Here is a 12,867-nt window from a genome sequence, read left to right as displayed (position 1 = left end):
TTTGCCAAAGGGTTACCTAAAGGACTCTCAGACCATGAAAAACAAGATTCTCTGGTCTGATGAAACCAATATTGAACTCATTGGCCTGAATGGCAAACGTCATTTCTAGAGGAAACCTGGCACCATCCCTACGGTGAAGCATGGTGGTGGCAGCATCATGCTGTAACATAACAAAATGTGGGAATAGTGAAGTGGTCTGAATACTTTCCGAATGTATATATTTTCCATGACCTTGTGTGTTGAGGAACTTGACCTGAAGACCTGTCTTATAAATTCTATGTTCATTATGACTTGAGTATGTTGTCTTTCCTGTGTTGTATAATGCCTTGGGTGTGATAAAAACACTTTATTCTTTAATTCAAATAATCAGTTATTATTGTGATCCCCAGGACCTACCTGGACCAGGCCATGCAGCCTGCCTTCTGGGACCATCTGTTGACCAAACTGGTCCCTCCTGAACCACACCCTGGCCAGTGACCAGATTCAGTACTTCACTCTTTTAAAAAGGGTTCTAAAAGGAGTCTTTGTTGGGTGAAAAGGTTCTACCTGGAACCATAAAGGGTTCTCCTACAGGGATGAGCCAAATAACTATTTAAGGTTTAAGAAAGCACCTATTTAGTGTACATGTCTAAACAGTGGTATTCTGCTTTGTATGGAACTGTGTTGATACAACGACCAACCGTTATCAACAGCAGAGGGAGACAAAGACCTTCAATCACATACAAGTAAACAGACTTCCATTGTTCAAAATATGTTTTCAAGGAAACACATTCTCATCTAACAATGAAGTTTATGGATTTGCATACAAAGGGGGAGGGGAAGAAGAAGTGATCTTGAATGTAGCCTGGTCCCATATCTTTCTGTGCTGTCTTGACAACGTGGTCATGTCACTGACCCGTACGATTTGGAAAGACACCACAAACAGATCTGAGACCAGGCTATCTTGAATGAGGCTGATTTAATGCCTTTGTACACTATACAGATCAACACAGAACATCCAGGGAGGTTTTATTGTCTGCCGAAGTAGTACAAATACACATGATCTTATTCTACATTTAATCTCTATACAGTCTGAGGGATGCTCAGTGTCATCATCATCATTATTAGTCAGTAAATAACCATTCCTGAAGAGGACTTATAGATGTAATGTTGAGGGTTTCTTTAACCAGTGAGTTCGTGAACACAGTTCTCTCTCTAGGCAGGTTTGAGTTCCTAGAGAAAAATTATATGCTGTCGCTAACTTGCTTTCAAACCAAGGAGCATGAACAGTGGAGCAAACTGGAGATGAGAATATATTCAGCAACTCTTGGTAGGACAATGGAAGATGTTGAAGCAAACCTATATTGTCCTACCAGGAGTTGAGTTCCGAAACATGGCAGTTTGTTCCAGGTGTTGTCAAGCGTCAGATCGGTGGTTGGCTCTCTCTTTGTCTCTTTTCATAATCTGCTCCAGCTCAGCCATGACAGGCAGTGGGCCCTCATACTTGTAGGTCTAGATGGCCTTCAGCTTCTCCTTTGACAATATAGACTATATTGTTTTATTACAATTCATTTGAAAAAACATTTGTTGGTAAATACCTTTTCAGAGACAACTTTCTGCGTTTCTATTCATTGTCCCACTGTATATCCATGGAGAGCACCAGTTTCATTAACAACATTCCTCTCTACACTTTGTAAGGTATCTAACGTCTTACAGAGTTCAGTGTCAAGTCCATGTTCTTAAATGTATTTTGAATAAAAGAGATAACTAGATTGAGAAAGTAAGACAGTGTGTGATAGAGGGGGGAGCATGTAAAAGGAGTTGTGTCTCCTTGAGGTACTGTGGCGATGGTGGAGCATAAACACAGCTGTTCATGATGTAGGTGCGATAGATGAGCTCTTGGCCCCGAGTCTTCACATTCACCTCCACAGGGCTGTAGGCCCCTAGTCTCACGTTCACCTGGCTGCACACACACACACAAATATGAATACACCCAACCACAACTTTAGAACTAGACCACATCAACCACAATGAAGAAGCACTCAGAATGACACAACAGACCCAGTATTTTTTTTAATATTTTTTTTTAACTAGGCAAGTCAGTTACGAACAACTTATTATTTACAATGATGGCCTACACCGACCAAACCCTGGACGACGCTGGGCCAATAGTGCGCCGCCCTATGGGACTCCCAATCATGGCCGGTTGTGAAACAGCCTGGATACAGTAGACACAGTATGTGCCAACTAGGATAAGGTGAACTAGATAAAAGGTATCTTACCTGTCTAGAGACTTGAGGTCAGCCACGTTCATCCTCCATACCACTCCCCACATCTCGTCCCCTGGGCTGTTCTCGATGGTCGCCACACCCCCATGCCAGCGGTCACTGGCCAGACCCTTGTAGTTCCCAAATATCAGCTTGTTGTCCTGGAGAGAAGGAGAGATCGAGAGGGTCAGGTTAAGGTCAGGTTTCCTCCCAGGTCCTCCTTATAGTCAGGTCAGGTCAGGTCGTACCTTGAGCCTGGCCACACAGTGGATGGAAGCGGAGGGGTTCTTGAGCTGGAGCCTTTCCTTCAGTAGGTTGCTGCCGTAGGCAAAGTACAGGAAGATGTGGATTTCTATGTTGTCATCCTTTCTGACAGAGAGGAGGAGCAGGCGGAGGAGCAGGAAGGGCAGGGTGAGGTGGAGGAGGAGTCCAGGGAAGACAAGGAGTGGAGGAGAGAATAGAGAGAAACCACAGTCAGCAAGAGTGCTTGGAGCAGAGACACAAGGAGAGGTCAAGGAGAGGCGCTACTGTGACAGAGATTAAACTCTGCTTCCCCCTCTTTTATACCAGACCTCTCTCCACTCGCTGACTCCCCATTGTCATGCTAATCCAACAGGCCTGGCCTGTGCTGTATCCACCAATACACACAGCCTGCTGGTTGCTGAGCCTTATAGCCTGAGCTGGCTGAGCTCACAGTCACACCAGCATGTCATTCACAGTGTGCTGCAACAAGCCCGCATAGCACTGTCATGTGGGCAGAGAAGTTAGTGATGTGTTGCAGCTGATGCTTTGACAAATAGAACAGTCCATCACTCATGTTTGCTTGCATGCACATGGATTTAGGTTTCCACCGCCAATGGTAATCAGGCAAATCTCAATTATGTACAATGAAATATCATTTGAACTTTGCTTTGAAATTCTGACATTGGAAGGTAAATGCAGTTTACACACCCTTTTTTTTAACACCTTTTTTATTTTGTGCAAAGCTTTACCAATCTTTTGCAGAAAAATGCATTGAAAGTATAGGAAGCATTTACTGGTCACGGGAATGGAAGACTAAACATGGCTGGTCCATCAAGGTCCAGTAGATAACTTTGTGTGTGATCTGACCAAATTCACATAGAAAAGTGAGTTATAGATTGGTAATTCCTATTGAAAGCAAGTCTGATGCGCGGCATATCTCTATGCTTCCCGTCTTTAAGTTTAGCTTTTGCATCTTTTTACTTTTGGTTTTGTACAACAGCTTCAAACAGCTTAACATACTCTTTTGGGTTATTGAAAATAACTTTGCTGGAAACAGCAAAGTTCGTATAGTGATGCAGGTCTAGATGTTTTACACATGAAATTGTCATTCCGGAATGTATCTGCAACATTCTATTCCATTTTGTTGCCACTCTAGCAATACCTCTCCAGCCATTCTACAGGTAACTGCCAAACACTTGAGTAAATGAGGAATAACAAAGTATATTAAAAGCATGGAGTGCTTCCACACAGGAAGTTTCAGAAGCTTACAGAATCTATACCAAGGTGCATTGAAGCTGTTCTGACGGCTCCTGGTGGCCCAACACTGTATTAAGACACTATGTTGGCACTTCCTTTATTTTGGCAGTTACCTGTAGCAATATGTTACAATGACAATGGAACAGCTGGATAGGGGAAATGGCTTGAGTTTCACAAATGGGAATATAACATTGCAGATGTACACATGAAATTGTGTCAAACATCTAAAGACCTGTATTTGGGCTCACGAGTGGCACAGTGGTCTAAGGGACTGCATCTCAGTGTAAGAGGCATCACTACAGTCCGTGGTTCGAATCCAGGCTGTATTGTATCCTGCGGTAATTGGGAGTCCCAGAGGATGATGAATAATTGGCCCAGGGTAGGCAGTCATTTTAAATACAAATTTTTTCTTAACTTGCCTAGTTTAAAATTTAAAAAACACTATACTGAGATGTTTGACATTTCTAAAAGGACATACGTGGACATTTTTGGTGCCTTTGTTCATGGTTCTCTCTAGGCCCCCATACTACTCAATGAGGATGATGAAGTGATTTGCTATTTGGGGTAAGTTTCTCAAAAACATGAAACCGCAAAAAAGGTGGCTGGACCATTCTACAACATTCCATTTACATCAGAAATAAAGATCTGGTTGTAAAAATATATATTTGTCCTTTAACAGTGATCACCATGAAAACACAAGACTGATTGCTATGTTCAACAAGTATATTATTCTTCCTGCTTTATCTAGCTCTATTTGTGATATTTTACCTTGCTGGCTTGATCGGTAATCCATCTCAGATGACATGTCACAACCCGGTCCGAAGTCAGTCCCTCTCCTTGTTCGGGTGGCGTTCGGCGTCACCGGCCTTCTAGCCACCGCCGATCCACTTTTCATTTTCCATTTGTTCGGTCTTTGTCTTTCACACCTGGCATCACTCAACCAATTACTTGTTTATTATTTAACCCTCTGTTCCCCATGTTTTGTTTGTGAGTGATTATTCTTTGTACATCGGTCCGTTTTTGTGGGCTCGCTATGTTGTAGCGGTATTTATTAGAGAGGGGTAAAGAAAGATTTTGTTCGGGCGCCAGGCAGGTATTAACCATCCCAAAAGGAAAAAAAAAGAGTAGAATAGAGAGAGTATCACTACCAGACCCACACACATCAGCAGAAGAGACTGCCTAGAGTGTAGCCTGTTTACCAGATAGCCAGTGGAGAGAAAAGAGAATACACACCATATAAAACCCACATCACAGCACAGGGGTAACCCAAACAAGAATACCTCATACAATAATACTAATACTAATAATGGCAGAGCAATTCAACAGCAACTTCATACAAGAACGAACCCAGTCATCAACATAGGATTTGCAATAATCTGTATTATTTTCTAGTGGGTGAGTGCAGAGGGTACGAATGTGGGGGGTGTTCATCGACACAACAAAGGCCTTAAAATATTCCACAGTCTTCTCGGCCACATGTCATTAGTACACCCCACCTCAATACAGTTCACATAATATACAACTTGCAAGTAACCTACTAAAATGTCCATCCAAATACATTTGGCAGGGAAATAATAGTCCAGCTCTAATGAACTTCAATGGGAAGTGCATTTGAAAAATAGAGTCTGTTGCAGGGTAAAGCACTGGAACGAGAGGGAAGAGAAAGAGAGAGAAAAATATAAATCTTAGCTGTGGTCTTCAGGCCTGCCGGTGTCTGACTGTCCGATGGTTTGTTGGTTTGTTTGTTAAAGCTTCGCAACAACGTTGCTACTAATCCATGCGATCCATAACGGGCGCGGTCCCAAACAAAAACAACCACGATCTAAAGAGATCACACCGATGACTGAGTTAAATACTTTATAAACTACAAACGCTGAACACAAACAAAACTTCTGCAGCACACACAATCAAACTATCGCGCCACCCAAGAGTTCCTCCCCAAAGAGCTGAACGAGCTCTCTTTATTTCCTCCTTCCTTACTGCTCATGCGCTCTTAAAGTGGCAGCGCACCGTGAAGGCTCCGAGCAGATTTCGCCACAATGTGGCTTTGTATTTTTGTCATTTTGAGTAAGTACGTTGATTACTCATATCTGCTGTCCTGCGCCTGACTCTCTACACCAGCTACACACAGGACCATTACATGACATCTGTTATGTGATAAAGATGCAGTCTGGGGTCGTAAGCACTTACAAATGTAACATATTGTCTGAATAATTGGAATATATCTTAAAACACATTTTTTCAATTGGTTACATATATGAAATGTATGATTTTATTGTATTTTTATTTTATTGAACCTTTATTTAACTAATGATGTAGTACACAATCGAGTGTAACAGTATAATTTTAAACCGTCCCCTCGCCCATACCCGGGCGCGAACCAGGGACCTTCTGCACACAACGACAACAGTCACCCTCGAAGCATCGTTACCCATCGCTCCACAAAAGCCGCGGCCCTTGCAGAGCAAGGGGAATTACTACTTCAAGGTCTCAGAGCAAGTGACGTAACCGATTGAAACGCTATTTAGCGCGCACCGCTAACTAAGCTAGCCGTTTCACATCCGTTACACGAGCACAATTTTTTCCGTGACTGTTTATGGCAGGTGAGCACTACTTTACAAACCTCTGGTTGAAATGATAAAAAACCTTTGGAGCACCACTTTAATTTGCACAAACTGCATTTGAAGAGGCAAAGACGTTTCTGATGAACTGCATGCGCAACTTTTAATGACGTGGACAGAAAATTGGTCTAAATGGATGATGGTAATGACCCCGTTGTACTCATTGCTTGAGCCCATATGGATTGCATAGACTAGCCAAAGATAATGGAAGAATTTCTCTGAGCCAGCCTACTGGAATATTTTAACCGCACCCACTCAAAACAGCGTTTCGATCACTGATGGAGGGGGAGAAAGAACTAACCAATAGGAAGCAAGCGCCCAGACCACGTCGTACTCTCGCATCCATCCGCGGAGTGGAAAAATCCATCACAAACAGGAGGACCACAACCTGTAATTGTCTGTCTGCGAAGTCTGAAACAGAGCATGTTTCATACATAAACTAAATGTGCTTGAAGGAGAACATTTGATTACATACTGGAGTTGATTAAAGTAGATTTTTTTGTTTAATTCAAATAATGTTGTGTGCGCAGAACGCCTGATTTCTTTGTGCGATAAAAAGGTAGAATTATTAATAAAACCTATAATTTGCTTGTTTATCATTCAAGCAGATAGGAAGAGAACACTCCTGGCCAGCGTATACAAAGGTAATATCAATCAGATTTTTATTGTGATTTATCATTTTTAAACTTGAAGAATGCTTCTGTAACATTCACATATTGATCAAGAGCATTGTTGATCAATAACAATGATATTTTACAGAACTGAGCCTCGAGGCTAGAATATCTTCCAATTGTGTGTCGCTGGTGTTCTTTGATTTATTGTAGCATGTATAAGTGCATGTGAGGGACACATTGACAAGTGAGGGGGTACAATGAAAGAAACGTAATGTTGGTTACATTGTGGTGGTGGGTGTTTTAAAGTGGCAACTATCAGTTATAGCTGCTTCATTTAGCCATTTGAATGCATTCACTTATTTCTACATTTCTCTCCTTGTTTTATTTATCACGGTTTGTACACAGTATCATTTTTCTTTTACTGTCTGTCTCTGTCGGTCTGCATTAATTCATTCATCTCACCCTTGTTCCTTCCAACAACCTATTGATATATCCATTATATCCGGCATGGATAAAGCTAGAGACATAAGTATGGACAGCCATGGATGATGTTGCCGGGTTTACTGGAGAACATTCTCGGTCTCATACTCAGGCCCAATCATGTTTGTCCTGAGTTGGTGTGAAGAGGGGTGAGAGAGAGCCCCAGTATGGAGCCAGGGAGGGGTCCAGGGTCGGGGTCTGGAGCCCCTTCCTCCATTCATGTCCTCCAGCTCACAGGGGGGTACAACTTTTCACCAATAGAACTGTGGGATAGTGTGGGACTGCAAAGTGACTCAATAGTTCTGCTAGACATGTTTGCAAGATTTGACTGGGGTCTGGATGGAATAGCTAGATACTTAAGGAAGGATCCTGCTAAAGTTGTAGCTGGTAGGATATCCAAAGATCTTAAATGATGCTTAGAAACATTACAGCAGGTTTTGTTTCCAAATGTCAAGTCCATCAATAAACAAGTATAGGTTTATAACTGACCAAGCCTGTTCTTTTTCTATCAGTTGTTAAATGTTTCAGACTTGTACAGAAAGTCACCCTTTGTCTGCCCTATCTGTTTATTCCTGTAGATGGCAGTGTTGCGTTTGAAATGGTCACATACAGTTGATACAGTATCACATTCACCGTTGGATTCGATCAAATCCCCAATAAAATGAACAAGGGAAAAATAACTAATAAAGAAGATGCTGTTATGATTATAGAATTGTATTATTATTATGGAAATAAAACCTTCACCACAATCAGTCAAACTAGCTGACAAACTCTTACTAACTTAAATCCCTGGTATAGAGCTTTGGACATGCTAAGCCTTAGTGATGGCAGCCTCCTCATTGAAAAGCACTGTGTTTTCTGGTTGAGTTGAGCCATAAAACTTTTCATTTCTATATAAAGAGTTCGGCCAGGTTTTTAAAACGGCTGCCATGTTAGCGCCCAAATAGAACTTAATTCTTGACATTTTGATGATGCAACAATACGAGAGCGCCTCTGACAATTCCCTATGAAATTACCTGCTTTAAACAAGAAAAACATAGCAGTGAATTTGACAGGCGTTTTTTATTGATTAGCATTCAATGTGTATCCAAGTCTGTACTGTGTTGTGCTGTCAACAAATTGCATATTTGCTTTCAATGGAAATCTTCATAGGTTTTGAAAACGATCAGAAATAAACAGCACAATGCGGAAGTGTCAAATGATCACTTAGCAACAGCTATGGAGGAGAAAGTGGCGCTGTCGGAATGTTCAGATATATGGCTCTGGTATTTCCGTAGTCCAGTCTTTGCCTTGAAACATTGGTGAATGTGTCAGAACCCCATCCCAAAAACAAATAATGGAAACAAACAACAATATCTCAACACAAAGAGGGGAGCTGACATGGTTACCATGGCAAAGATCAGTTCCGGGTGTTTTGTCACCGAGCAGTAGTACCCCCTCTGGCCAGACTTTCCCACGCGGGGCGAGCCAAGAGTCATGCTGCCCTGATGGTGTTCCAGACCAATACCATTAGCAGCAGCAACACATGGGACTCAGGTACTATACTTGATCTTAGCAAAAAGGTCGATGCAGTAAGCAATTATATTTCATTGTAAATAAACAAGTGTCAAACAAGTGTCAAATTTGCATACACTCATTAAGTGTATGCAAATGCTCCCACCTGATGAACCCATCATGTGACCAGTGTACAAGATTTAAGAGCAGACTGGGCACATTGCTTGGAGAGACAGAACAGCCGTATGTCAAAAACCCATTGAGAGACAAAGACCCATTGAGAGAACTGTTATGTAACGGCGTCTTAACTTTTCAGACAGTCTGTACCGCAACAGTCACTAATTGTCCATTGTTGCCAGGGCTATGGGCCAGCGAGGAGTTGGCTCTCGTTCCTGTAGTGTTCCTGTACTGAGCAGGCATGGGGTCTCTGTTCCTCGCAGCCACAGCGATGCAATGTCAGGACCTGTTAAAGCATTTACCGTCAGAACCCTAACCCAGACGGACTGTGCCTCACTGTGGTGGACGTTTTGTCCAGATCTTTCCGGTCAGATCTGACCCAATCCCAGGCAGCCTCCAGTCTCTAGCCTTTCTGCTTTTTATTTGGAAGGATGTGACCAGTTGAAAGCTCACCATGGTGCATACAGACCAGTTCTGGGTTACAGACAAGAGGATATGATGTTGACATCCCACGAGCAGCTCTTGCTAAATTCCACATCTGTTGACAAAACATGTCCTCTCTCCCCCAACCCCTCTCTGATTGTAAATATGCAAGCTGGGTTGCTTTCCTCTACTGCATTCACTGTCCTTCAGACATTCTCCCTCCTCCCTCCACCCCAATGATCACGCCACACCAGTCCCGTGGGCGTCTTCCTTAACTGTTCAACTAGGACCATTATGAAATCCCAAATAAACACAGCTAATGCATCAGAGAGGGGGATGTCATCTGGGACAAATAGCAATGCATTTGTGTTATGTCAGTGGGGAGCAATGGAAAACAGAATTCAGCTCAATTGTACAGCTGCACCCCTCACTGTGAACCCCACTCTGACCCCCGCCCTCCACCGACCCCCAACCCGCCCATAACCAATCCTGCTGTTCCCTCATAGAGCTCCTCCAACATGGTCCCATGGCCTCCCTCCACGAGGCTCCAGTCCCAACTGGACAGCTCCGACCATTAACTCCTGTTGTGTCCCATTTAGGGCTGAGATGTGAGGTCTACACCTATCGCTGTTTGAGCAGAGCCCAGTCTCCCACCAAAAAGATGGCCACTGACTCCCTAACTTCCTTGACAAACTATTCCACCAGCCTCATCTGGGCCGGATTCAACAACAGTTAAGTGGGATGTGCAGCAAGCAGCAAACCGCACGTGCACCCTTCAGGCGACCATTGCACAACCAGTCTAACCCCCATCTGAGACCCTGGTTTGAAGTGGATGAGTGGAAGGATTGTCACAGTAGGGATTGGAAAATATATGGTGATAATTGTGTTAGACTTGTTCATAAGCTGTTTGTTTCAATTTCAAGTTTGTCACGTGCACAAGTACAGTGAAACTTATTTTTGCTAGCTCTAAACCCATCATTATCAATGTAGTACTAAAAAATAACATAAAGTAGAACAGAAACACAGATATATGTCATTCTGGAAGGTTCTCCCATCTCCACAGAGGAGCTCTAGAGCAGCCATCAAGTTCTTGGTCACCTACCTGACCAAGGCCCTTCTCCCCCATTTGCACAGTTTGGCCGGGCGGCCAGTTCTAGGAAGTCTTGGTGTTTCCAAACTTCTTCAATTTAAGAATGATGGAGACCACTATGTTCTTGGGGACCTTCAATGCTGCAATAATTTTTTTGATAACAGATCTGTGCCTCGACACAATTCTGTCTCGGGACTCTACGGACAATTCATTCAACCCCATGGCTTGCTTTTTGCTCTGACATGCATTGTCAACTGTGGGACCTTATATAGACAGGTGTCCAATCAATTGAATTTACCATAGGTAGACTCCAATGAAGTTGTAGAAACATCTCAAGGATGATCAATGGGAACAGGAGGCACCTGAGCTCAATTTCAAGTCTCATAACAAAGAGTCTGAATACTTATGTAAGTAAAGTATTTCTGTTTTTTATTTTGTATACATTTGTAAAAATGTTTTTTTTTTAAATCTGTTTTCACATTGTCATTATGGGGTATTGTGTGTAGTTTGCTGAGGGATTTTAAATTGTTTTAATCCATTTTAGAATAAGGCTGTAATTTAACAAAATGTGGAAAAAGTCAAGGGGTCTGAATACTTTCCGAAGGCACCATATGTATAGGGTTAAAGTGACTAGGCATCAGGATGTACAATAAACAGAGTAGCAGCAGCGTATATAAAGACTATATGTGGGGGTGTGTCCGTGTGTGTAGAGTCAGTATAAATGTGTGTACCTGTTGTGTGTATTGGAGTGTCAATGTGAGTGAATGTGTGAGTGTGCATAGAGACAGTACAAAAAAAAATACAAGGGTCAACTCAGATAGTCCTAGTAGCCATGTTGTTAGCTATTTAAAACCTCTTGCCACTCCGATCATTTTCGTCTACATACGGTGAATTGCCAAATTAAAATTAAATTACTAAAAATATTACATTTTCATGAAATCACAAGTGCAATACACCAAAACACAGCTTAACTTGTTGTTAATCCAGCCAGCGTGTCAGATTTAAAAAAGTCTTTATGGTGAAAGCAAACCATGCGATTATGTGAGGACAGCTCTCAGCAGACAAAACATTACAAACAGCTAGCAGCAAAGTAGATTGGTCACGAAAGTCAGAAAAGCAATAAAATGAATCACTTACCTTTGATGATCTTCGTATGTTTGCACTCACGAGACTCCCAGTTACACAATAAATGTTTGTTTTGTTCGATAAAGATTCTCTTTATATCCAAAAACCTCCATTTGGTTGGCGCGTTTTGTTCAGTAATCCACAGGCTCGTGTGGTCACGACGGGCAGAAGAAAATTCCAAATAGTATCCGTAAAGTTCTTAGAAACATGTCAAACGTTTTTTTTATAATCAATCCTCAGGTTGTTTTTACAATAAATAATCGATAATATTTCAACCGGACAGTAGCCTTTTCAATAGAAGAGAGAAAGAAAAGGTCTCGCTCCCGGCGTGCGTGCATGCACAAATCTGAGGACATCTGACGAGATGTGATCATTCTCGCTCATTTTTCAGAATAAAAGCCTGAAACTATGTCTAAAGACTGTTCACAGCTTGTGGAAGCCATAGGGAAAGGAATATGGTTGATATCCCTTTAAATGTAGGATAGGCTTGCAATGGAAATTAGTAGTTTCAGGAAAACAGCCCTTCCTTGATGGATTTTCCTCAGGTTTTTGTTTGCCATATCAGTTATGTTATACTCACAGACAATATTTTGACCATTTTGGAAACTTTAGAGTGTTTTCTATCCTAATTTGCCAATAATATGCATATTCTAGCTTCTGGGTCTGATAAATAGGCCTGAGAAATGGGCCTGAGAAATAGGCAGTTTACTTTGGCCACGTTTTTCATCCAAACATCAAAATACTGCCCCCTAGCCTAAAGAGCTATTTAACAGTCTTATGGCTTGGGGATAGAAGTGTTTTAAGGGCCTATTGTCACACCCTGATCTGTTTCACCTGTATTTGTGATTGTCTCCACCCACCTCCAAGTGTCAGCTGTTTTCCTCATTAGTCCCTGGGTACTTATTCCTGTGTTCCCTGCTTGTCTGTTGCAGGTTCGTCAAGTCAACCTGGGTGTTATTCCGTTTGCCTGCTTTTTCCTTCGCTCTGTTTTTGCTAGTCCTCCCGGTTGTGACCCTTGCCTATCTGGACTCTGAACCCACCTGCATCAGTGGATGCATGGTGATAAGGTGAGAGGGGGTTTCAGGGAAATCTGCAGA

General features: G+C 42.2%; 2 protein-coding genes across 2 annotated transcripts in view; one reads left to right on the top strand and one right to left on the bottom strand.

The window, feature by feature from the left end:
• Positions 1-1,746: 1,746 nt before the first annotated feature.
• LOC118372611 (gamma-glutamylcyclotransferase-like) lies at positions 1,747-12,772 on the bottom strand. Its single transcript, XM_035758547.2, has 4 exons — positions 12,631-12,772; positions 2,495-2,615; positions 2,262-2,407; positions 1,747-1,942 (listed from the first exon to the last, which is right to left on the bottom strand). Exons 1-4 carry the CDS (start codon positions 12,654-12,656, stop codon positions 1,747-1,749), a joined length of 489 nt encoding a protein of 162 aa, XP_035614440.2. The 5' UTR covers positions 12,657-12,772.
• LOC118364079 (sodium- and chloride-dependent transporter XTRP3A-like) overlaps positions 12,711-12,867 on the top strand; it is a 31,200-nt gene continuing 31,043 nt past the window's right edge. Inside the window, exon 1 of the mRNA XM_052494576.1 lies at positions 12,711-12,837. The gene's annotated coding sequence lies outside the window, so the exon portion shown is untranslated. The remainder of the gene's footprint in view (positions 12,838-12,867) is intronic.

The sequence above is a fragment of the Oncorhynchus keta genome, chromosome 34 (genome assembly GCF_023373465.1).
Source record: "Oncorhynchus keta strain PuntledgeMale-10-30-2019 chromosome 34, Oket_V2, whole genome shotgun sequence".
Lineage (NCBI taxonomy): Eukaryota > Metazoa > Chordata > Actinopteri > Salmoniformes > Salmonidae > Oncorhynchus > Oncorhynchus keta.
This window is presented reverse-complemented; position numbering and strand designations above follow the sequence as displayed.